Below are 25,721 nucleotides of genomic sequence, written 5' to 3' on the forward strand. Positions count from 1 at the left end.
CTGGGACAAACACAACAGATTCGACTATTTCAGAAAATGAGAGACGTAAGCAGACTTAGTGAGAGTTTTAAAAACATCTTTTCAACAATCATAGCACGCATACAATAATTAATTTACATGTTTTCAGCGTATAAATTGCAAACATTATACAGTCGTCTTCCATGTGAAAGTTATACATTTCTCTCATATTGACAGTTAAATCATAGGCAAATGAAGTGTTTAATATTCAGCATTTTATTGTGCAATTCAAAAGAAGAAGGACGTTAACCATTCTAAGTAGTTGCATGTACTTCTTTTGAATTACAAAACAGGCCTTGACAAATATCCCGTGTATCGATGTGGAATATTAAATTATAATATTCCCATTCAGGCGGACAGGAGACATGTTGTGATCAGATGTTACTGCAGAAGGTTTCCTGAGGTGATGGAGATGTTCTCCCGACAGCAGACTGGTGTGTCTCCTCTTCACTCACTCATCCAAACAGAAGCAGCAGCACTATGCAGACCGCATTCACCGCAATCAGCGGCACTGTGGAGCAAAGACAGAGACAATAGATGACACGACGAGAGCCTCGTGTGTGTGTGTGTGTGTGTGTGTGTGTGTGTGTGTGTGTGTGTGTGTGTGTGTGTGTGTGTGTGTGTGTGTGTCACCAGACACAGCTCTAGAGTGAAGTGAAACTCACCTCTCATCACTGTCCTCACAGAGCGGACCAGGTTCATTAACTGCACTTTGACGCCTGGTTCATCACCAAAGCCTCCGACACTGTGATCTACTCCCCAGCCAACTAGAGGTGGTAAAAACACGCAGAGGGAAAGACATGCAGCTCTGTTATTAAAACGAAACATCCTCCGTCATGTATTAGAGGTTGTTCCTCTAAATAACGTTTTCCTTCCCCTATAAATCCCAACTGTTTCATGTGTTTACAACTGTTTTAGCTAGCTGTTAAGTTACTAACTAGCTAGCTAGCATTAGCTAGCTTAATGTATATTTCACGTGACATATATTGGACCCGCACACTTTAAACTACGTCCACTTACTTTTACTAAGAAATCTTTCTTCGTGCAACACAGCGACCGCATTGACGCACAGGATTGCTGCTTGAATGAGAGAGTACAACGTAAAAGCCATGGTGTCTTCACTAAGCTAGCTAGTGGAGGGCTAGCACAGTATTTACTTCTGACGTAGCCTACGGTGGCGGAGGAAGGTCAAACCGAATGACAGCTTGCGCTTTTCAGACATAATAGACACACAAGTCTAATCAAGTAGATATTAAAATATTACTATGTAGAGTTTACAATAAATATAATGTACTTTAAATTAATCAGTGGTTAGAAACAATGGGAAAATATTCTAAATCCTGTATTCAACATTTATGATTGTCTCATCAGTAAGCGTTAACTGGAATAAATATGATGATTGTGTCTGTTCACAGTGGAACGTCTTTAAGACCTTACATACTGTTAAGTGGTTCAATGTGTAAGAAATTCGTCTTATTTTACAGACTAATCATTGTTTTAACGTAGAATCCACAAACTGGTTGTCAGATAAAAGTACTGGGAGTAAAAATTAAAAATGTTGCCGCTGAAGTCGAGCAGAATTATTAAGTAAAAATACAATTTAGAAATAGAATCTCAAACATGTACTTAAGTACAGCGCTGGAGTAACTTTAGTTAATTTCCTTCATTGTTAAAAAGTGTAGATATTGACAGCTACTGTTGATATCTGTACAACTCTTTAAACAAACCGTAGACTTAGAGAAGCAGTGTTCGCCTGTTACTGCAGACGACATCCACGTCTTCAATTATGTCTTCAGTGACAAATATCCGTAATACATTCAAGACACGCACACAACATAAAGAATCATGAGAATAAAAATCTTTATTAGTGTTTTGAAGTATGAAGTCTGCATAATATGCCACACGCCTGAGAAGCTTATGGTCAGAAAAAAAACAAAAACAAAAAGAGAACTGCTCTATCAATACCGCCCTCTACTGGTAAAACAACTGCGACATCTACTGTACTGACTGCTTTGCAAAAAGATTACTGTTAAATACACACATACTGTACTACTGTTATGTATATGTACGTCTGGTCCACGTCAGTTTTTGTAATGTATTTTTTCACATTCATATGTTGTAGGCCAAAGATAAAAACAATGTAACACTGGACCCTAACATGGTTCAGTTCCCCAAATCCAAACGTCACTAGGTGCACTTAAAGTACAATCACTAGTGCCATGAGGTCAACACATTTACATCAAAAAGAGGGGAGGGGAGGAAACATGTTAAACTCGCAACAGCCACGTAATGACAAGAATGGCAGAGTTTAATAAGCTAATAAGTCTTGTTGTACATACTGTATTTTATAGACAGAACAAATACAATACACACATTAACACAGAATGTCCTAGTGTGCAGGCACATTCACTCTTCTTTTCTCATGGAAGAAAACCGCTCTCTCTCTCTCTCTCTCTCTCTCTACCCAGGTTTCTGTAACATTTTAAAAGCCAATTGTATCTGGTTAACCTTAACCCGCTTGACTAAGCACCAACAGGCTACAAGAGGTCACGTGTGTTGTTCAAAAGAAGTGAAGAGATGACTGACTGAATGGCCATTACAAAGTTTTACATGCCTCTGGAATCATTAAAACCATCACAGGATGGGGTTTGGGGTTTGGGTTAAATCTGTGGCTTTGTGTACTTTAAATGCACCAGATTTCTTTGGAAAAACGACAGATCGGAACGGGCGACACATCATGTGGGGCAGTGAGGTTTTTTTTTTCCTTTTTCTTTTTTACCAAGACAAAGAGCTGCAATTGTAAATAAACTCAAACTAAACCTTTTGGGTAAATTAAAAAGGAATGATCCATGCCCTCCATGTCACTTTAGAAACAGCTGTGGTCTTGAAAATATCACTTTAATAAAAAGTGAACGACAGAAAATTTTAAGTATATTTATATATAAAAATACATGAGAATACAAAAAAGTAGCAAAACAATGGGGATATAGGCTAAAAACAGAATGAATTCATTGATACCTTCAATTTCTCCTGGTGAGAAGTTTAATGCTTCACCTCGGAGAGCCCCAGGACTCCCAGTGTCGAGTCAAAAAGAGAAGAACTAAAACAAAGAAGCTTTTGACAACAGCTGATGTTCTCTGGTCCCTGCCCAGCGCACCTCGCAAAGCCTGGCTAACATCTCATTAGCTTCCACACCAGGCTGTTCAGTGGAGATGTGAATCATCTAAACCAAGGACATGTAGAGTGCCATATAATGACAAAGAAATAAACTACATCCAGATCAAGTTTGCAGTTCGTTTGGGGTTTTTGGAATTACTTACTAACATTCCTATTTGTCCATTAAGAAGTGTGTCTTATAACGACACACGTCGAGAGTTACAAAAAAAAAAAAAAAAAAAAAAAAAAAAAAGGGCCATTCTTCCGAAGTCAATTCAAATTTCATAAACACATTGTGGCGTTTCCTTCAGAGGAAAGCGGCCGACAAGTCCGTCGGTTCTTCACCCAAGCCACCTCCCCCTGAGAAAAGATGGGGCCAAGTTTCCCAGAGAGAAGTAAACTCCGGTTCAGAACAATGGTTGGGGTGGGCTGGAACAAAATTCACTTTAGCATTCAAGCTTGTGTTACTCATACAAGCAATCTTCAATACTGAGAAACTATTCACAGATATTTTTGGTATTTCCCCTACTTCCTGGACTAAAAACCAATATACATTTTATTTGTACCACAAATAGATCTAATATCAAGGATTTGGGGAAAAGCAATTTAACAAGGTGCATGACATAGATGGGTAACAAAGTGCCAATTTTTTTTTTTACTGAAAAGTCTGTATGTGTGTGTGTGTGTGTGTGTGTGTGTGTGTGTGTGTGTGTGTGCGCAACAGTGTAGGTGCATTTGTGTGTGTGTGTGTGTGTGTGGATGTGGAACTGGGCCACAAATACTATGAATGTTACAGAAAATTCATTCTGTGGGGGGGGGGTTCCATTTTTTTTTCTTCACGAAAGGACTCACAAGTTTGGAATTTAATGATCATGTAATGGGCTGCGGGTTGTTTTTGGGGGCGTTTCTTTAGCTGTTTAGGACATACTGGAGCAGCGTGCAGAAGGGGAACCCATCTGGGTCAGAACCTTGTCCAGCCACTGCAGGGGACCGTTCAAATGCAGCTCAATCCAGCAAGGAGTGCTTGTGACGGTCTGCCGCCTGGAAACCAAAAACATGTACATTTCAACGTCTGACTTCTGTGCCGACAGCCTTAGTGCTTCACGCTAACGAAGACACACTTGACTCAAGTCTTCAGTCCAACAAACACTCTGGTGTTTAGTCAGAATCAATTCCTCACGTGAAAGATACATTTTCCATCTACGACAGATAAACGATTTATACACCGATTAAAAACAGTCAAATTGAGTGAAGCGGTGGCAGTGCTCACCTGTACTCGGCGCCCCAGCCTTTGACAAAGCTCATGCGGATGGTGCACATCCTGGTGAGCTGGTAAACAGCCTCAAAGCCCTGGTTGACCGACTGAGCCAGCAGGGCCGCAAATTCCTGGTTGTTGAAGATTTTTAGATTACAGCCTAAAAAGAAACAAAGAGGCAAACAGACCAGCTGTTAATGTGGGTTTACAGCCAACATGTGGCCTTTGGTTGGCAGTGACCATTGTGTGTCTGTGGCTAATTATTTCCCAGAGTTTCTGTGGCGTGTTGGGCATCATTGGCTTGTTTCGTTCCGTGGGTCCCTCACTGTCAATTTCAGCACATTTCCCCAAATTGCTACACAAGTGACATCTTACCTGGGGGAATTTTACACACAGTCGCTGGATGCCAGCCATACCGCTGGTTGCAGTTTGGACTCTGGACAAAGATGGCGCTATCACTCAGGCACTCAGCAAATACCTCCCCTCCAATGTAGTAGAGTCTAACTCCTCTTCCTGTGAACGCAGACAGAGAGAAGCTAGAACACCAGATCAAACTGTACAGCGGTCTACAGAGGATCGGTTCCCCCGAGGCCGTGCCATACCTATGTGCCTCCGGGTCATCTCCACAGTGGCGTTCCTGTTGACATTAGACAGCAGACCCAAGCAGAAGCGCTCGGAGTTTGATGGATCTGTGAATCCGTCCACCGTCAGCGAGGGCTGAGAGGCGTGGAACGTCTCCCCCACCCGCTGGTTCAGCTCGTAATAGGCTATAGAGCACCAGAAGGCGGGCTCAGAGTAGGTCACCGGCTGCAGGTCTGTGGTAGAGGATGGAGTCAATCATCTCTTGTTGATACAACACCGTTCATCCGTGGACGAAGATGTCTGTGTGTATTATCTAACTACACCTGTGATGTACTACTACACGGTATGCTTGCATGTTCTGTATTGTTTTAGTCTTCGTCTTGTTTTGCATCTTACCCATGCTGTGATTGACAGGAGACAGAGTGCTGGGGGAGAGCTCGGCTGGAGAACCTTGACGGAGACAAGACAACAGGAAGTCATCGATACGGACGGGTTCACATTAGACCGTAACATGGGAACCAGGTGGGTCGGATCAAACGGTTGTGATGAAAGTGGAGGCTACCCTGCGAAAAAATGCCATAATGATACTGTGAACCTGCTCTATCTGCATGAGAGCGATGCAGAGGTGCCGTTAAACCGTTACTGGAACGTCTCACTTTGTTGAGATCATGCGGTTTAAACTACAACTAAATGGATGAAGTATAAAACAATAAGTAGCTCGCTGCTGCTGTTATGGTTATCATTAACAGCATACTCTGAGGGAGTCAGGTCAAAATCAATATCTGTAGTTAAGAAACTCCAAATCTCCAGAAGAGGATCTGGTCTATGAGACATGACACAGGTCTGTTGAAGCAGAGGAGGATAAAGTCCTTCCTCTGAGCATCGTCAGCCGTTTTGTTTCTCACATAAGAAGACATACACGGTCCATGAAGACATACATGTGACTTTGATGTCTCTGTGGAGGTGAGGCAGACTCACGAGGAAAGGAGGAGGAGCTAGTCTAGGGTACCTGTGTCCATACTTTGATTCATCTGTTGATCGCTGGCCTCTCCATCCTCACTGATGTAGCCCGGTGGAGGCGTTTCTGTTGAAACAACGAGAAGAAAGAGCTGTGGCGTTACCGTATGTTAACATGGCTGTCTAACCTACTGAAATCCTAAAAACATAATGTTAGTAATGTTGTTTTGCTGACGTGATGTCATTAGTAAAAGAAGTGTTACAATACCAGTATGACAACTTCACAGATACAAACTAGAATGCATGTAATACACTGCATACAGTAACCTACAGTGACAGTTTATTCATTATGTAACCCTCCAGTAGTTAGAGAGAGTCACTCCTATCCGGCGTAGAGATAACTAGCTCACCTGGTATATAGTTGTTCGGAGGTTCGATTCCTGCAGGGAAGTTTGTGTTCTCAGGTATGGAATGAGTGTAGTCATCCAGAGGTGGCAGCTCTGGCAGGATTTCTGAGTGTCTTGGCACAAGAACAGGAGGCAGCACTACAGTGTTGGGCAAAAGTGTCAGAAGAGATGAGTTAGACACTTACCAGCCATATGCTTTTACACAATGGGTGTCAGTTGGTTTTGGACTTGGACAGAGGCAAGCTAGCTCTTTACCCCCGTTTCCCCTCTTAATGCTAAGCTACCTGGCAGCTGGCTGTTAGCATACAGACAAGAGAATGCTATTGATCTTCTCATTGAACTCCTAGTAAGAAATTCTATGAAATTCTACAGTCTAAGTGGGAGCAAACAATACTGCAACAGACACTGAAATATGAAGAGACGCGCATGTTTCAGGTGACAAATGTCCACTGAGCTAAGAGGACTCACCTGGGGTCTCCACCCTCTGGTAGTGGTAGGGGTTGATGCAGACCTCATCCTTCTTTAGATGGAAGGCGTACTCGCAGGCCTCGATGGCACGCAGCTCGTGGTGGCTGTGGAGGTCCGGCCATCGCCACAAGCGACAGTAGATAACATGGGGAAGCCCCTTCCTGTGGGAGACCTGCAGGCGGCCATCCAGGGATCTGATTGAACAGCAAACAGGAAATGGAGGTGAGATGGGGAGGGGGGGACAGGGGAGAGGGGAGAGGGGAGGCGACACATAACATGGCCAGGTAGGGGAGGGAGATGGAGATGGATTGGATTGAGCGGAGACGAGAAAGATGTTCTCAACGTCCGTCACCTCAAACATTGTAATGACAACGCTCCCACAACAAACCATACAAGAGTTGATGATAGTCACCTGGTTTGGTCAGGGTAGCTGTATAGGCCTGATGTATCCCACTGTTCTATCGTATTTGGTGTACTCAGTCCCCATATTTCAGAGCAATTGCTGTGCACAGAGGAAACAACAAAACAAAAACAAAAAACAAATGATAAACATGGGACATGGCTCATTCAGAAATATCAGTATGGGTAATGTAAACAGTAAAAGGCCTCTTTTATTAGAGTCTCGTGGCAAAATAAAGACATCAAATTCATTTTCAGCAGTGGAAATGAAAGATGGGAATTTCAAATAAGAGAAGCCTTTTTTGAGAGAATCGAGGAAAAACAACGACATGGAATCTGCCAACGCACAATGAGTGGGACAAAGAGCATCGCATCAAACGCTTAAAATGACTGAAGACTTTTTCACTGCAGTCGTTTATGTCCGAACTCATCTGGAGACATTCAAACAAACAAACACTAAGACACACAACACCACAAAAGAGGGGGAAAAGAGAGGAGGCAACCTTGGAAGAAAAAAAATAATCAATTTTCAGACCGTCTCAAAACATTCACAAGAAAATGGACAAAGAAAGTTAGAATAAAAACTTGGAATGAGGACAAATGGGAGTAGTTGCTTCTGAAGAACAACAGAACGACAACAAAGTCTGCATATGAAATGCTACAAATGCATAATATTTACCAGACTTAATTACTTCTCAACCAACATTCAAAATTGCAATTGTCTGATTCATGACAGGGCAGGGAACACTGTCCACCAGCCAATTCAACTCAACAGCTATTTCTACAGCAGACAACTGAACGCGTAGAGTAGAATCAGTCTAAATCCAGAAATGGATCATGTCAAAGTGACAAGCAGGGTAGACAAGATGCCCAATCACAATTAAAATGTACCAACAAAAGTATGGCTGGTGGCAAAGCCTCAATCGGGCTTCATGTTGTGTAACTATCCTCTCCACTAGTCCAGCCCTCTAGAATAAATAATTTCATTCACATCGAGCCAGCCACCGTATCTCTCTTAACATAACAGTGCAGCCGAGAACAATTCCCAGGCGATAACGACCAGGCCGCTATCTACAGACATACAAACATCTGACACGGTGCTTGACGGCACATCAGTGCGGAATGACTCCGTTAGCGTGGCGTTCCCACCGAGTCTGGGCCATCAAGGCTGGCTGGCTGATAAAGAGAACGTCTTCTCTCACCCTTTGAATGTCTCTCTCCCCCCCATGAGCACAATACAAACTATCTGACTGCAAGTGCAGTAGTAAATAAACAGGGATTTGATATATTATCAGTTCATCTTTAGAGAGCAATTCATGCTCCACTATTTTGCATCCCTAAACAAACCTTTTAACATTGCAATCGGCTTTACATGTTGGGTAATACTCACAGGAAATTATGAAAAAAAGCATTAAGACAAGAGAAGTGCAAGATCAGCATCTACCACCAGCACAAGATGTCATGGTTTTACATTACCCAGAGGTCTCAACTAAGTACGCTTGCAGAGACGCGTAGCATCAGCAGCGTATCAGTTTCCTGATTCTAGTTTGAAGAGCACGTGTTGGACAGTATACCTGGGGATGGTGACACACTTGGTGTTGCAGTTCTGTGTGGTGATAGCTTTCTCCAGCTCATCTAGCTGGCCTGTCTTCTTGAGCTTCTTCACTAAGCTCTTCACAGCCTTCTCGCACCACTTCTCCTCTTGCCCGTTCTGCTCTCCGCCGCCGGCTCCACCCGGGCCACTTGTCGACTTCTTCCAGCCCAACAGCCTCTTCACCACAGGAGGGGTGAATGGCAAGATGGAGGACATCTTAGCTGGACAAGCCGCGAGTCTCCAGAGGACTCAACACAAGCTCTCCCGCACACACACTGACAGAGGGGACCTGGAGCTACAGTTTGGGCCCTTGCTCTGATGTGGCCCCTCTAGTGACCAATGAGTCACAGGGTGGACGCCAGTGCTAGCAGGGTTTATTCAAAAGAGAGGGACACCTTGGGAGAAAGTCACACACAAAGTGCATCATTACACACAAAGTAAAGGACAGAAAAACAACCATTTGTAGCCTCATCAAAACAATATAAAGCATGCAACTTAACTTATTACTCAAGGAAACTTCGAATATTAAATAAAATGGTAAGATGGTTTAGTCAGTAGCTTTGCTAACATTACATGACTGCCTCCTGTGTGAAGTTAAGCATTTGGTGAGTTGAACAAGCAGAGCTGTACCTTTGACGTTAGCTTGTCACAAACATTACTCGACATCCAAGCTAGTTAGCTTAGCTTAGCATGCAAACTTGGAAAGTTAACACACGGCGTGTGACTCCGTGTCTGGAGGCAACGACGACTAGTAAATAACGTTGAGGACCACGTTGGATAACACAGTGAACACCATCAATTGGACATGAACAAGGAGAGTGTTTTGAGACAGGCCCCCACAGTGCTAACACCAACTGGCTTTGGGAAGGCCGGCTGCTAGCTATCTGGAGGGGGGGGGGGCCCTGTTTGGCTCAAATCACAACAATAACTTCACCAGCGTTAGCTTGCAGAGTGTTAAATAGCAAACGGCGTAAATGCTCTCATCGTTAGCTAAAATCAAAAACCTACAGTTGGCGTACCTAAGCAGACCGGAGGCAGTTTAAAGGAGATGTCCTCCTCTAGCTAGGTCAGCTAACGTTAGCTAGCTTAACTGAGCTAGCTGCCAGCTTGTTATCAAAAATCCTTTTGTTGTGATCCACAAAAAAAAATCCTCCTATGCGCAACAGTCAAGTCGCGCTACTTTGCTGCCTAAACGCCAGCTTGTCCCGGCTATCACTGATCTAACTACACAAAATATCGCTTCACGATTTCAAACACTGTAATGTCGTATTTCGACGCAGCTATTGAATGTTTGTGACTTTTATTAAAATACAGACACGGCACCAAAATGAGTTAGCATCTTGGACGAACTCTTCCAAACTGAGTCCTGGCTCCCGCTGGCTAACGGACCTGCATCTCTTGCACAAAACAACATGCTTCAAAGTCGAGAAAAACAGCTAAAAGCGTTTCAATAGTTACCCCAGTTTTAAAGTCCAACGCTCCGCTTTTTGAAAGAAAGACGTGCACAGCCCTCTAAACGCCTTGTTGACATAAAAATGCCTGAACTGTATTGTACCGCAGCTAATTTTGACAAGGCTTGATGGCTCCTCTCAAGTTGCTACCAGTGCTACTGTGGCTAGTTTGCCAGGTTAGGTAGACCGGGACAACACAACAAACGTGATGGCTACGTACGAGCTCGTAATCCCGCCTTCTCAAACACTGATTGGACGATTAAAGAAAGACACGCTCTTCACACTGGCTGACGTTCTTGGATATCTTTATTGTTTATTTGACAGAGTTTATATCTGTTTTTTTTTTATCTGAGGTTAGGAGGCAAAAGCTATTTGTATTTAGCATTTTCTCAGGGTATTAATGAATTTACATTTTTAACAAAATACATCAGTAGATTAACAGAAAAACATAAACAAAAAAAAAATGACTTAAAGACTGTCACAGTCAGGTCCAGTATGAGATTTAATGTTTTTACTTCTGTTTATGTATGATATGATTACCTCAACAGCTGCATAGGATGATAGGACAATAATCATTAGCTCCTCCCCTCACTCAGGTGTTCAGTTAGGTTGTATTGGCATCACCTGGCAGCCTTATAAAATGCTATGCTTAAGCTATTCCAGGCATTTGGTCCGTTTTATTCAGTCTGTGGCAATGGGTGCATGTATGCTTCTTTGTGCCGTCTTATTACAATTATCAGGGCCCCTGCAAGGTGAGCCAGGTCTACCAAAACTAATTTCTCACCATCTACAAAAAAAAAGAAAAAAAAAAAAGAGATGTATTACCTGTTATGATTTTTTTTCCTTTAGTAGTGTGTGACATTTTGTGATCCGAACAGTTGTTTCAGCTGAAAGCAGTTCTTTGAAATGTGGCCTGGGCTCTCAACTGTGCAAGGATGGCTCCGAGTGTGTCCTCTACAAACATGTGTGTGATGGAGAGCCCGACTGCAAGGACGAGTCGGATGAAGAGGACTGCGTTTCAAGATGCAATGAAGGTACTGGACTGGAAGTCACACAATTTGTCATTACTTTCTGAGGTTTGCTTTAATCTACTCGGTCAGATGGGATTGTGTTTGTCACACCAGATCTGTGAATGTGAATTAAAACTAACAACTGAACATTCAATAAGATAGGAATTATTGCAAGATTGCTTGCTAGGTGTACCTAATAAACTGTTTCTGTTAAAACATGACGTGTCTTTTAATGTAAAACACCTGCAGATCAGTTCCAGTGTGCTCATGGGAAAAAGTGTATAGACAAGAACCAGGTGTGTGATGGTACAGCTCAGTGTCAGGACCGTTCTGATGAAATGCAGTGTAAGAAGCAGACAAAGGGCTGTGTTCATCACTGTGACGACAGCAGCCGCTGCATACCTGCAAACTTCCTCTGTGACGGAGAGAAGGACTGTGCAGACGGCTCGGACGAGGCCAACTGCGGTACGTTGAAGTGATTTGAGAATATACAGATCCCTCACCGCCGATCATTTACATCCATATGTCAAGCTTGCATAGTATGTGGTCTTGGGTCATCATGTTGACCCATTTCATTTTGCATCAGAGGTCCAACAGGAAGACGGGTATGAAAAGGACAAAGGGGCCAGCTCAACCTCAGTGCCTGCTACCTCTGTTGGCTCCTCAACCCCCATCAAGTGTCCTTTTGGCTCTAAACTGTGCAAGGATGGCTCTGAGTGTGTCCTCTACAAACATGTGTGTGATGGAGAAGCAGACTGCAAAGATGGCTCAGATGAGGGAGAATGCGTATCAACATGTGAAACAGGTAATCTGGTGGGTGCCATCGACGTAGGTCAAAATGTTTTACTTTATTGCCCTCTAGTGGGTGGTGTTCATTTTTATGTTTTGTCACATCAGCATCAAATACCTTTCAAATGTACAGGATGTTGGTGCTGAGACAGATCAGCAATTTGACTTCACAGTACTGACATTGAGGATTGTTGGTGAAGTGTATCGATCTGAATGTAGTCTACAAACGCATGGGTCTGAAGTGACATTGTACTGTATTGTCACTGCAAAGACGTACGTAATTCATGGGCAGTAAAGCTGGTAACGCACAACACACTTTAAAGCTCAATTATAACCCCAGCTCTGCCGGCATCCTGGTTTTGCCATGTGTCTCCTGCAGACCAGTTCCAGTGCGCGCATGGAAAGAAGTGCATAGAGCAGAGCCAGGTGTGTGACGGCGTGCCTCAGTGCCAGGACCGCTCGGATGAACTGGGATGTGCCGAGCAGATGCAGGGCTGCGCTCACCAGTGTGACGACAAGAGCCGCTGCGTTCCCAAAAGCTTCCTGTGTGACGGGGAGAGGGACTGTGTGGACGGCAGTGACGAGGCAGACTGTGGTACGTTGTCATTGAACAAGGAAGTTAATATATATGCTGTATTAATCTGCTGTGCTTGTGTCTTTGGCCTCTTGACCTCTCCTGCAGCTGACACGGGCTGCACTGACGCCGAGTTCCAGTGCATCAGTGGCCAGTGTGTGTCGGTCACGATGCTTTGCGATGGTCACCCAGACTGCCAGGACCGCTCCGATGAGGACAGCTGCACCAGCCCACCGGTCTGCACCACCAAACACCGCTGCCCCCAGAGCAAAGAGTGCCTGGTGCAGGAGTGGATCTGTGACGGAGATCAGGACTGCAAAGATGGGACAGACGAGAAGGTGGATGTTGAATTCAGTACCAAGTTTGTTGTGAAAAAATAGACGTTAAAGTAGACAAAAGTTTTCTGTGTTTGACCCGATTTTATAAGAACATGTTTTAGTCATGTATGTGGAACAGGCTCCACACACTCATGGAGCTGGTGGGGTTTCTGTGTGTTAAGAGTACTTCCATTAGGCAAAAAGGTGTGGTGGTTTTAAAGCCAGGCATGTAATGGCCAACACGTATGTGGCCTCTCTGTTCCCTCAATTTTTCCAAGTCAAAATGTTTACTTTAAGCAGCAGTTTAGATGACGGTAAAATACTCCATTGGATCTTCTTCAGGATTGTCCTGTTGCTCAACTGAACTGTGGTAAGTTCCAGTGGTCGTGTAAATCCAAGACCAAGTGTGTCCCTACAGCCTGGAGGTGTGACGGCATGAAGGACTGCAACGATGGCAGTGACGAGACTGAATGTGAGTCGATGTCAATTAGTCGTTTATCCATTGCCGAAAAGAAATGAAACTATTTTAAGTGAAGTGAGGGTGTCTTCTCAAAATGCACATCTCCAGTTTGAATCCAGCCCTCTCTATTCCCATGGCTCCTGTCTCTGTGTACTTTCTAATGAAGTGAAAAATTATGTTGTGAAGAGTATAGAGTGTAAACAGAATAAAGAAAGAACCTTTTTAGTGACTGTAAAAGATTTTAAGGGACTAAAATGAAACCCATAAGAGCTTAAACAGTTTTCATTTGTTAACTTTCAGTGAAGGAGTTTCCTCTTATTTTGTGTGTGTGTGTGTGTGTGTGTGTGTGTGTGTGTGTGTGTGTGTGTGTGTGTGTGTGTGTGTGTGTGTGTGTGTGTGTGTGTGTGTGTGTGTGTGTGTGTGTGTGTGTGTGTGTGTGTGTGTGTGTGTGTGTGTGTGTGTGTGTGTGTGTGTCAGGTGGGGCGGTGACATGCCCCCCTCACCAGTTCCAGTGTGGCAGCCAGGAGTGCCTGGATCCAGTCCTGGTGTGCAACGACATCACCAACTGCGCAGACGGCTCAGACGAGGGGGGCAGCTGCCAGATGAACTGTGCGGAGGCGGATAACAGCCGCTGCTCTCAGGGCTGCTACGCCACGCCACAGGGGACGGTGAGGACCCCGTTTCCCCAACATTTGTGTGGTTGATGTTTCCAATTAAGTTTGTCTATCAGCCAATCAGTGGGTTGAAATGGAAACTTAAAGAAGAAATGCAGTAGAAATTGAATTGTGAATGTAGCCGTACAATGTTATTGAAAGACAGTTTTGGATACACAAGTATTCTTTTCAGTCAGATTTAAAGTGAGTATCATGACTACTTGCACTTAATGTCATAGCTACTCTGACTAATTTTTTTTTTTTGCGGTGCAGCATTGTCGCTGTGCACCAGGGTTCAGGCTCCTGGAGGACGGGCTGACCTGTGCTGACATCGATGAGTGTGAAGGCCGGTGGCCAGGCGTGTGCAGTCAGCTATGCATCAACGCTCTAGGCTCATACCAATGTGACTGTCACCCAGGCTACATAATGGAGACTGGCGGACACCACTGCAAGATCACCGGTAAAGTCCTCTGGTGGACCACATGTGGGCCAGAAAAGTGTCTGCATCATTGGGAAATGCACTTTTCATACAAATCAATTTCTTGGCTGCAGCTTCATATTTACATGAGAGGCGGTTTGTCCAAATGTTGCAACATTTGTCTTGTATCTGCACAGTAACGCAACCTATAAAGATGAAAATGTTGATAAAATGTATTGGATATGAATCTAATAAAGCATATCTTGGCTGTGGTTCAATAAATGCATATAGTTATTTGGTCCATCCTGAATGGGTTCAAAATGCTGGTCCTTTCGCTCCCTTCAGGTGAACCCTTCCTGTTGACGTCGGTCCAAACGGACCTCTTCTTGTTTGGCCTGCGCAGTGGTAGCCTAGATGTGCTGTCGTCCTCTGCCAAGAAGGCCATCCTCTCCCTGGACTACGACTGGAGGGAGCAGAGGGTCTTTTGGGTCAGTCTGGACACCGACGGCATCAAGTGGTCCTCGCTGGACCAGAAGACCACAGGAACTCTGATTAAAGGTCGGTGCAACACGGATGTGGTCGAGTATTGTAGGGGACATCTAGATGTATTGATGGAGGAATACATAGTCATTGTTGTGACTAAGGATACTTCTCAAGATATGCGACGCTTCGTTTCCACAGGTGTCCGAGCTGATTCTATCGCTGTCGACTGGCTCGGGAGGAACCTGTACTGGATCGACGGAGTGAACAGTCAGATTGTTGCCGTCAGTCTGGCCACAGGCACTGTGAAGTCAGTGGGCCACAGTGTCATCCTGGATGAAGACCTGGATCAGCCTCGCTCTCTGGCACTGCTGCCACAAAAAGGGTCCGCATGACTTCATTTCATCTCCTAACTAATTTGTAAAAAAAAAAAAATCTCAAAGATCAGTCTAGAGTCTTTTTGTAAAATGTTTCTACCAGGCTGATGTTCTGGACTGAGATCGGTAATGTAGTGAAGATAGAGCGTGCCGGGATGGACGGGTCGGAGAGGACCGCAGTGGTGAACTCCAGCCTGGGCTGGCCAGGCGGTGTGGCCGTGGACACCATCTCTGAACGAGTCTACTGGACGGATGAAAGGCTGAGGGCGATTGGATCTGCTACGCTGGATGGAGATGACATTCGGGTAAAACCTTTTGGAAGCAGGATGTTGTCTGGTTCTAAGATTTGAAAGAATAGTTCTGCGTTTGGATGCAACCACTCAACCAACGCATGTTGCAGGCATTAAAGATAAATTTAAACTCAACACTAAATCTACCAGCAAAAGGTCCTCCTGCCCTCCTATAAAACAAAGTACCGCACAATGGGCAATTTTCCTTTGGATTGATTTCACACCAAGACACACGTAAAATGCTTGAATAACAAATCTGTCTAAATGTAATTTTCAGATTCTACAGATGAAGGAGACCACCAACCCATTCTCCCTGGCAGTGTTCAATGACATGCTCTACTGGTCTGATGCCAAGAAGCGAGTCGTGCTGGCTGCCCATAAAATATCTGGCAAAAACCACCAAGTTCTCCTGAAAAGACCCGGACAACCTTTTGGTGTGAAGGTGAGCAACATGTTCAGAATTGATGATTCTGGCTGCTATTGTAAGATAGTTTCACATATGAAGAGACGGACCAGTTTTGGGAAATGATTACAAAAAAAATAACTGTTTGAAATGTACCATGTTAGATATAATTTATCAGCACGAATAGCATTATTAAAATACTTTCCTGTTCCCTGCTTGGTTTGCAGGTCATCCACCCGTTGCTCCAGGTGGGCATTGAGAACCAGTGTGAGAAGAAGAGCTGTTCCCACATGTGTGTGTTGGCCCCAGGACCCAAGGCTGTTTGCAAGTGTCCTGCTGGACTCTTACTGGCTGAGGATGGTCTTACCTGCTCCAGCCTGGTCAATTCAGCGTACCTGCTGATGCTGTCTCCCTCTACTGTCACCCAGGTTTTTGATGTATAATAAAGCATAGTAACACTCGGTCTAATTGGCTTTTAACAGATACTTTTTAAAGGGAAAGTTGGGCATTTTGGGTAATGCGTTACCACTCATGTCTATACTCTCCTAGATCTACTTGCAGTCCCGACACACAGCGGCAGACCTGCAGGGCTGGCCTGAACACCTGGCCCTGCAGGTGCCCGGCGTCAATGAGGCAGCCATCATGGACTACAGCCTTCGTGACCACACCCTGTTGGTGACGGATGACGGCACAACTTCACTCAGCTCCTTCAAACTGAAGGGCTCTGACTTGTCCTCTCAGGGCCAACTTCTAAAACTATTGGGGAACACCATCACTGCCATGGCCCTGGACTGGGTAACGTGTAACGTCTACTGGAGCAGCAACAAACAGCCCCGCCTGCAGGTGACCTCCATCCCCAGTGCACACACCGCTGTTCTCATAAAGGAAGGCGTCGGTAGAGTGGAGTCCATCGCCCTCCACCCTCCCAGTGGACGTGTTTGTTTCACCAACCTGGTCCTGCAGAGTACAGTCGCTACGGTCGAGTGTGCCAACATGGACGGTGCCGGACGGAGCGTGGCGTGGAAGGATGCTGTCCAGCCCACATCTTTGGTCTTCTCCAGTAATGGGGATATGATTTACTGGGCTGACACAGGTAAGACAAGTTTTCAGTATAGTTGTGAAGTTTGTTTCCAAGATGGTTCGTGCTCTAAAAGTGTAAAAAAAGATACCATTTGTTTAGAAAAGCCGTAACATCGCTTGGATTCTTGCCCAGGTTCAGGGACCATCGGCTCTGTCCAGCTGGATGGATCCGGATACAGAGAGTTGAAGGCCGGTGATGGCCTGGCTGCTGTGGCTCTGACTGACTATGCGCTGCTCTGGATGACTGTCAGTGGTAAGGGGCTCATATTGTATGTACTAAATTATGTGTATTTGTAATGCTATGTTTGTACGAACTACAAGGTGGTGTGGCTGTTCAACTACATCAAAACTTTATCTTAAATAGTTTCTTCTCTGCATATTTTTTTTTTTTTTTCTTGTAAAAATACATAGCTGAAGACACTGTATGGTCAAACATCTTAATATAGATTTCTAATCGAGCTCCATTACTTTGTGTTGATGCTTTCCTTCAGACAAGACCAGGCTCTGGTATCGAGACGAGCAGCAGCAAAACAAGTTGTGGTTTGAGGTCGACACAGAAGTGATCGGCTTAAAGGCGTTCAGCAAGTCCAGTCAGACTGGTACGTAAGAGCCGCACGCCGTAGCGGTTTTGATGGCAGTAAAAAGGGTATTTCAAATGTGAGCGTACTGAGGTGGTAAAGGTCGTCTAGTGTCACAAACTCCAGTTGATGGTCAATCTACTGACCCGTTTTTCACAGGTTCAAACCAGTGCACGGAAAACAACGGAGACTGCCACCACTTGTGCCTCGCCACCCCAAAAGGACGGACATGCAGGTGTGCCCATGGCCAAGTCCTTGTGAATGCCACCCACTGTGGCCCGGAGCGGCGCTGCTCAGATGGCGGCAGGCAGTGTCTGGATCAACTCTCATGCCAGCCTGTTGAGAAGTTCTGTAACGGTCGCGTTGACTGCAATGACCACTCGGATGAGAACTGTGAGTATTTATACTTGCGCTTAATCTAAAACCACATAAAACAAACTCATGAGTTCTCTGTTGACACTTAGGTGTCGGTCTGAAGCCGTGGTCGGGAGTCGAGGGCCTTGCAACCCCCCAGCCCAGCAGCTCCTCTCCTCCTACTCCTCTGCCCCCTGTAACTCTTTCTGAAGTCACTGGCCTGAACTCCACCCTGAACGCCACTGGTCTGCTCAAGATCCTGGACGCCCAGCAGTGCAGCCAGGAACACTGCAGTGGCAACGGACGCTGTATTGAAACCAATGGAGACACTGCATGCGTGTGTTCACTGGTGTACAGCGGTGACTCCTGTCAACACAATCTCCTGAAGACCATGCAGGGTCCCCTCGTCTACAGCGCCGCGGGGCTCTGTGCAGGAGTGGTGGTCATTGCTGTGATTGCAGTCGTGGTTAAGCGGAAGAGTGCCAACACGAGGTTTGTCTGATTACTAATTCAGAAGAAACTGTCTAGTCACACAATAAACATCACGGGGTTGCACACTGAAATGCAGCTGTAGTCCCTTTATGCTACATAAGAATAACACGTTTGACAAATGGAACTTATGACAACGTCGGTATGCTTCGACGTCTGGGGACCATGAATATTTTTCCAACCTTCATGGCAATCCATCCAATAGTTGAGATGTTAGTCCGGATCAAAGTGACATTACTATCTCCAGAGCTACACTGCTAGCGTGGCTGAAATGAATGTCGTCATATGTGCCCGTTCAAATTTCAGGAATATTGATAATGTAAACATTCAATGTGTCGCTACAGATGTCTGTGCAGATTGGGTAAAACGTTTGCCCCACATGGCAACAGTTGCATCATATAGAGCACAGGACTACTTCTGTATTTCCTTCCTGCAGGAGCGCTAGCCCAGCAGCAGTGAATGGCACGAGCATGACCGACCTGGAGAACAAAGCTGAGACCACCCCAACGACACAAACTGCCCCACCAGAGTCTGACAAACCAGAGGTTGGCTTCCGAAAAAATTCCATGAACTAGAAGGTTCCCAATTTTGTTACTGTTCTTGTGGGATGGTGGTCTGACTTTACTTTCTTTCTTTATGTCTTTGCAGGAAGCGGCATCTTCTGTGGGCTGAGGTTGATTCTTGGGGCAAGCGAAGTTTTAAATAAACGGTTTACATTTAGAAGTCTCCTGTGAAGTTATTTCAGCGTTGTTTACTGTCAGACCACAAATGTTGACTTTTTAACAGGCGGTAAAATCAAGTTAGTTCAGTGACCGTCCCACTTGAGAAACGGAAGTGTTAGCATGCTTGTGTTAGCATGTAGCTACTGCTGTAAAAGTACAGCCTCAGAGCTGAAGTCTGGTTTTACTGCTGATTTTGATCAAGTGATGTGAGGATTAAGTTCATTTAGTACTTTAGGCATTACCATTGTTTTAAACTTAAACCCTACTTCTACACTAACATGCTACGCTTTTCACATTACATTAGACAGGTAGTTACTTTTAAAGATTCAAAATGCACAATGTGATCGCCATATATAATATGCCCCATTGTTATAGATGGAGGGCATATAAAGTAGTTCAAAAATATTCTCTTGAAAGTTGCTGTAATTATAAATTGGGAGAATAAATGTTGATTTGGGACCTTTTGACTGGTGGATTCAGGAGAGAATGTTTTGTTTCTTTGGACAAATTTGATTGATTGCTGGAAGAAAAGCGATTGAATTACTTTGCTAGACTGTATTCTGATGACATGTATTTAAAGTCTAAACTAGATTCTTCCCATTGTTCATGCTCAAACCACAAAATGCATGTTTGCGCTGCTTATGAATAGGCACTTCTGTTGCGCTGGTCTTATCCCCTAAGAATTTTCAGCACCCTTAATTTAGCTTTGTCTGGGGTATTTAATATGATTGAATTGTTGGTGAGTTAGACTGGCCTGAAGTAACTGATGCTAAAGATATGAATAGTTGACTTATTGATTTATTGTACCCACACATAACCATATAAAAAGATGTCTGCTGCATAATGAAAAATTTGCATTTACTGTATTGCTTCTGTCAGACTTGCTGTGTCCTTATGGTGTGCAGGAATAAGAGGACACCACATATCAAGGTAGGTCTTTAAGCAGGAATGCTATATTATCCAAACTAATACAGCTTAAATATACTATAATTTACTTTTGATGATTTATTTTTATTTTTTGTAGCTCATGCGAAAGCGTCTGTATCACGCGTGTCAAACTCCAGACCCACCACGTCACGAAATGATGAGATAGAAAGTCAAAATGATGAGATACTTCAACACAACGGTCATAGCAGCAGCTCTTTGGCTTAGGTTACCCTACATTTGACATAAATGGATTGAGAGTACATTGAAGAAATGAAATACTTCAATTGTTTGCCGTTTCACGCGGGATTGTACTGAGCAAATGTTATTAGATGTTTTCAATTTCAAAAAAATCTCTTGCATGTAAAAGTCCTACATTCACAATATTAAGTAAAAACCAAATATAGTATCACTATGTACTGAAAGTATCTAGAGTTATGCAGTATGTTGATACAGTATATCATTAAAAGGGATGCATTAGTGTGTGAGCGTCTTTGTTGTAGCTGCTGGAGGTCATGTTGGTTTTAACTACTTTAGAAGTGTTCAATATGGACAGCACATTTCTGTCTAATTTAATTGAGTGCTAAAAACATTAATTTGCATAGTTGAAATGTTTAGCCTGTTTTGAATGTCAACTTGTTTGAAAAATGTAAAGATCTATATCATGAAACGGAGAACGAAAATGTTGAAAAAAAAATGTGTTGAGATATTCTTCCCACACTGGCAGATTTAGTTTTCACCTTTTTTTACAGTAAAATACAATCTTGAACTCAATTCCAGACTCAAGGGGTAGATTTCTCTGAGCAATGCATCATGTTTTATGTTTAGTATAAAGAATAATCTGCAGAATAACGAGTGTCTGTAGTCGTCAGGTAAATGTAGTGAAGATAAAAGCACAATATTCCTCTCTGAAATGCAGCAGATGTACAATTCCACCGATTTAAAAAGCTTATGGCTTATTTGTTTCAGCAAATACAGGAACGAGAGCAATGGCATTTGTGAGGACTGCACTCTGCGCTGCCTTCATGGTGACGGTGGTGATGTCTAAACCGGTGAGTAGCTCTCCTGTTCTGCTACAACCACGGTCAAGCAATCTAAGAGAACTTGTGACAAATGTAAAGAACCTTTATTTATTTACAGGTCTGGGTAAGTAAGGGTGAGGATTCATCCAAGTCCTCAGAGTCTAGTGAGTCAGATTCATCCGAGGAGATCGACGCTCCTGGTGGGCCTTCACAGGAGCCGCTGCCGTCGGCGTCTACAGAGACGAACGTGCCGAATGCTATGGAGGAGACCGACCCCCGGCTTCCCTCTGCAGACGAAGGGCCTTCTGCAGCCACGCCCGATCCTTCAGCTCTGCCAGACCCCGAGGATCCCCAGACCTCCGCCGACACGGACCCTTTACGGCTCATGCCAGATGATCCGTCACACACTGCACTGGGCACCGATTCTGATCCTTCACAGGACTCGGTTAACTCTTCCGTTCCACCAGATCCAGAGGGCTCGCTCCACCCGGGGTGTACAGAAACGGATTCAATCAGAGACGTCGGTGGCACAAGTCAACCAGAAGTCACCACAGTCACCGCATCCCTAAGATTCCCCCAGGGTGTCACTCCACCCTTTCCTCTACACATCATCACACCAACACCTCTACAATTCTCTACAGCCACACCCCTGCCGATCATAACGGGACCCGTCCTAACCGGTGTCCCTGTTTGTTTCACCTTCCAGTTCACCACTCCTGAGCCGGATCCACCGAGAGGAGACAGCATGTGATCCAGCCGTACAGTTTTAGTTACTCCGTGTTATTGTTGTACATATACATGGGTAGTACTTGGCTTTTACTTTCATTTAACATGTCCTCATAAGGGTGGGAGAGTGTGTGTAAAGGAAGAAATGTGAAGAGACTGTGATATTTCAATCATATGAATAAAGTTTAAATGTTTTTTAATTTGTGTTCGCAATTGAAGTAATTATTTTAAGTTGATTAACAATTCTCTTGTTTTCAGTGAAGATGAAAGACAGGAGGACATAGGTCCTAAATCTCCCATCTACGAGAGATATGGGGGGAATGGAAGAAGGATTAAGGGGAGGAAGTGTGGGGTGAAAAGGAAGGAAACATAAAGGAGATGGTTGTGGATGGAAGAGAAAGAGAGAGAGAGAGAGAGAGAGAAGGGGGTGGGGAGATGAAAATGATTCAGGGATAAAAGATTCAATTCAATTATATTTATAAAATATATTTTATAAAATCACAAATCAGCCATACAGGGCTTCACAATCTGTACACATGCGACATCCTCTGTCCTGGACCCTCACATCAGAACAGGAAAAACTCCCTGTTGAAGGGGAGAAACCTGTGGGAGAGCAACAGAGGAGGGATCCCTCTCCAAGGATGGACAGAAGTGCAATAGATGTCACGTGTACAGACCGAACAATAAAACAGTTACAACACATTCAATGGATATGATGGGACCACGGCAAGAGGTCGGTCCACGGTCCAGGTGTAGCCAGGATCCACGGAAACCTGTGAGGAGAGAAAGCACAAACACTCTGGTGAAGAAGCAAAGTCAGTACTGTGCGGTAATAATCGGTAATAGAAATAGGAAGAAGCAAAGTTAGAAATGTGAATTAATGGGACAAGAATTCATTGGATAAAAGTAATAATTAGGAGATAAAAAGTAATAATTATGAGATAAAAAGTCATAATTATTAGATAAAATGTCATTCATGAGATAAAAAGTCAAAATACCTATTATAAATTATGAGACAGAAAGTCTTAATGCGATAAAAGTAATAATTATGAGATAAAAAGTAATAATTATGAGATAAAAAGTCATAATTTTGACATAAAAAGTCATAATTATGAGACAGAAAGTCTTAATTGTGTGTGTGTGTGTGTGTGTGTGTGTGTGTGTGTGTGGAGGTAACAACACATCTTATCTCATGCTCCCTGTTGTTGACTAGCTGTCACTTTGCAGAAAAAAACCTGCTCTCAAACTAGCTACTAAGCTAGTTAGCTAGTACGCTAGGCTAGCTAACTAGCTATTGTAATAGCTAGCTAGGTATTACGCTAGCCTATTGTAATAGCTAGCTAGGTATTACGCTAGGCTACTAGGCTGCTCTGAGAGCTTTCTCAAGACACATTTTGTGGTTTTTCGCATAAAAGTTATCTGTGTCTAAAAAGTCATAATTATGAGACAGATAGTCCTAATGCGATAAAAATAATAATTATGAGATAAAAAAGTCATAATTTTGACATAAAAAGTCATAATTATGTAATATAATGTAATTATGAGACAAAAAGTCATAATTTTGACATGAAAAGTCAAAATTATAAGACAGAAAGTCTTAATGCAATAAAAGTAATAATTATGAGATAAAAAGCCATAATTATGAGATAAAAAGTCATAATTTTGACATAAAGTCATAATTATGAGACAAAAAGTCCTAATGCAATAAAAGTAATAATTATGAGATAAAAAAGTCATAATTTTGACATGAAAAGTCATAATTATGAGATAAAATGTAAATTATGAGATAAAAAGTCTAAATTATTAGCTAATAAGTCATAATTTTGACATAAAAAGTCATAATTATGAGATAAAAAGTCATAATTTTGACGTAAAAAGTCATAATTATGAGACAGAAAGTCTTAATTATGTGTGTGTGTGTGTGTGTGTGTGTGTGTGGTGTGTGGAGGTAACAACACATCTTATCTCATGCTCCCTGTTGTTGACTAGCTGTCACTTTGCAGAAAAAAACCTGCTCTCAAACTAGCTACTAAGCTAGCTAGCTAGTACGCTAGGCTAGCTAACTAGCTATTGTAATAGCTAGCTAGGTATTACGCTAGCCTATTGTAATAGCTAGCTAGGTATTACGCTAGGCTACTAGGCTGCTCTGAGAGCTTTCTCAAGACACATTTTGTGGTTTTTCGCATAAAAGTTATCTGTGTCTAAAAAGTCATAATTATGAGACAGAAAGTCCTAATGCGATAAAAATAATAATTATGAGATAAAAAAGTCATAATTTTGACATAAAAAGTCATAATTATGTAATATAATGTAATTATGAGACAAAAAGTCATAATTTTGACATGAAAAGTCAAAATTATGAGACAGAAAGTCTTAATTATGTGTGTGTGTGTGTGTGTGTGTGTGGAGCGTGGAGGTAACAACACATCTTATCTCATGCTCCCTGTTGTAGCCAGAGGAGCGGTTGCTTTGTCCTCCTTCCCCTCACTGTCTTCTGTCTCAGGCTCCAGGATCTCCTCTTCTGCTCCGTCAGGTGTTGGACCTCCTGAACTGTGTGAGCTGCAACTCTTCCCACCCTAAGAGTGGAGACACAGGAGCATCAAGGAGATGACAATCAAAAATAACCATTACTTGTATTTAAAGGTCCTGTATGAATTTAAAACATGACTTACCTGTAGAGTGTGAACATCCAGATGGCGGCAGTCTGTTGGTTGTGAACATCCACTGTGTTTCTCTGTCCAGGTTCAAAGTCAAAGTGACTGATCTGTGAAGCTGAGTCCTCTACTGGTGAGGGTTCATAAATGGATGTCACTATTCTGGAACACTCGTGGTGATATCACTGACGACTAGCTGTCACTTTGCAGAAAAAAAACCTGCTCTCAAACTAGCTACTAAGCTAGCTAGCTATTACGCTAGGCTAGCAACTAGCCTATTGCAATAGCTAGCTAGCTATTACGCTAGGCTAGCTACTAAGTAGCTAGTTCTGAGAGCTTTCTCAAGACACATTTTGTGTTTTTTTGCATAAAAGTTATCTGTTTCTCAGTTTGTGTACGCAGGCGAACACAATAGTCCTTGTCTTTTAATGGGACCATGGTACTGTCTGATAGCTCCCCCCCCCCCCACACCAAGCACAACGGAGTCAGTGACTCAGAGCGAAAGATAACTTTCTCTGTATTGCCTCGAGGGTTAGAAGGTCAAAAGTCTGCATTTTTGCGTTCTTGAAATATTTCTCCATCTCTGTTCTTCACCGCAACATCTCCCGCCATCATTTAATTCTACTATCTTACATTAACAAGGTCATTATTGCGCTGCCTACTGTCTGCCACCCACTGGCATGGAAGAGTATTTAATTACTTATCCAGCCACTATATTGCAGGCTCAGATGCTCAACAATGGCAAATTATATATATATATATATATATATATATATATATATGTATATAAATCATAGTGGGGGATTGCTCAAAGGTCTCTCACCCATAACTTGATGTTACACCTGGTGTATTCACAAGCTCTTCAATCATGCATTACTACAGGTCCTAAACTGTTGGTGTTGATGTGTTAAGGCCGTGTTTTTCAACCTTTCCTGAGCACGTTTTACAATATCAGTGGTGATTTGTTTTAATAATAGTGCTAGTGTACCTGACTGCTACACAAACACAATTGAAACTGAATTCATATGAGCAGCTGGAAATTAAAATGTGATTAAATGTTCTTATCTGTAATTCAATGACGGGTTCAGAACACAACACAATAATGAAGAGTAGC

The 25,721-nt window shown here is 43.3% G+C and overlaps 3 protein-coding genes across 6 annotated transcripts; 1 reads left to right on the forward strand and 2 right to left on the reverse strand.

Annotated features, from left to right (window-relative positions):
• Positions 1-50: 50 nt before the first annotated feature.
• On the reverse strand, positions 51-1,187 carry LOC137880044 (immediate early response 3-interacting protein 1). The gene is made up of 3 exons (XM_068721119.1): positions 1,039-1,187; positions 684-785; positions 51-529 (listed from the first exon to the last, which is right to left on the reverse strand). Exons 1-3 carry the CDS (start codon positions 1,127-1,129, stop codon positions 474-476), a joined length of 249 nt encoding a protein of 82 aa, XP_068577220.1. The 5' UTR covers positions 1,130-1,187; the 3' UTR covers positions 51-473.
• Positions 1,188-1,854: 667 nt separating this feature from the next.
• On the reverse strand, positions 1,855-10,440 carry LOC137879822 (mothers against decapentaplegic homolog 2). Of its 2 annotated transcripts, none has more exons than XM_068720732.1 (11): positions 10,295-10,440; positions 8,817-9,231; positions 7,256-7,345; positions 6,844-7,037; positions 6,379-6,513; positions 6,033-6,095; positions 5,408-5,461; positions 5,032-5,244; positions 4,805-4,942; positions 4,445-4,589; positions 1,855-4,215 (listed from the first exon to the last, which is right to left on the reverse strand). In XM_068720732.1, exons 2-11 carry the CDS (start codon positions 9,050-9,052, stop codon positions 4,092-4,094), a joined length of 1,392 nt encoding a protein of 463 aa, XP_068576833.1. In that variant the 5' UTR covers positions 9,053-9,231; positions 10,295-10,440; the 3' UTR covers positions 1,855-4,091. The 2 variants fall into 2 exon arrangements, with proteins under 2 accessions (XP_068576833.1, XP_068576832.1); XM_068720731.1 differs by having other exon boundaries at positions 6,021-6,095.
• A 466-nt stretch (positions 10,441-10,906) lies between these two features.
• On the forward strand, positions 10,907-19,282 carry lrp13 (low-density lipoprotein receptor related-protein 13). Of its 3 annotated transcripts, none has more exons than XM_068720727.1 (21): positions 10,907-11,039; positions 11,166-11,321; positions 11,547-11,762; positions 11,884-12,102; positions 12,466-12,681; positions 12,769-12,998; positions 13,320-13,449; positions 13,915-14,105; positions 14,364-14,550; positions 14,854-15,066; positions 15,190-15,373; positions 15,469-15,670; positions 15,933-16,097; positions 16,286-16,495; positions 16,608-17,151; positions 17,272-17,391; positions 17,630-17,737; positions 17,876-18,109; positions 18,181-18,562; positions 18,996-19,104; positions 19,208-19,282. In XM_068720727.1, the coding sequence occupies exons 1-21, from the start codon at positions 10,928-10,930 to the stop codon at positions 19,229-19,231; spliced, it is 4,152 nt and encodes a 1,383-aa protein (XP_068576828.1). In that variant the 5' UTR covers positions 10,907-10,927; the 3' UTR covers positions 19,232-19,282. The 3 variants fall into 3 exon arrangements, with proteins under 3 accessions (XP_068576828.1, XP_068576829.1, XP_068576830.1); XM_068720728.1 differs by having other exon boundaries at positions 16,286-16,486; XM_068720729.1 differs by having other exon boundaries at positions 16,286-16,306.
• The last annotated feature ends 6,439 nt before the right edge of the window (positions 19,283-25,721 follow it).

Source organism: Cebidichthys violaceus, unplaced genomic scaffold (genome assembly GCF_023349555.1).
Source record: "Cebidichthys violaceus isolate CVI_PGR_0920_01 unplaced genomic scaffold, fCebVio1.0.p SCAF_26, whole genome shotgun sequence".
NCBI lineage: Eukaryota > Metazoa > Chordata > Actinopteri > Perciformes > Stichaeidae > Cebidichthys > Cebidichthys violaceus.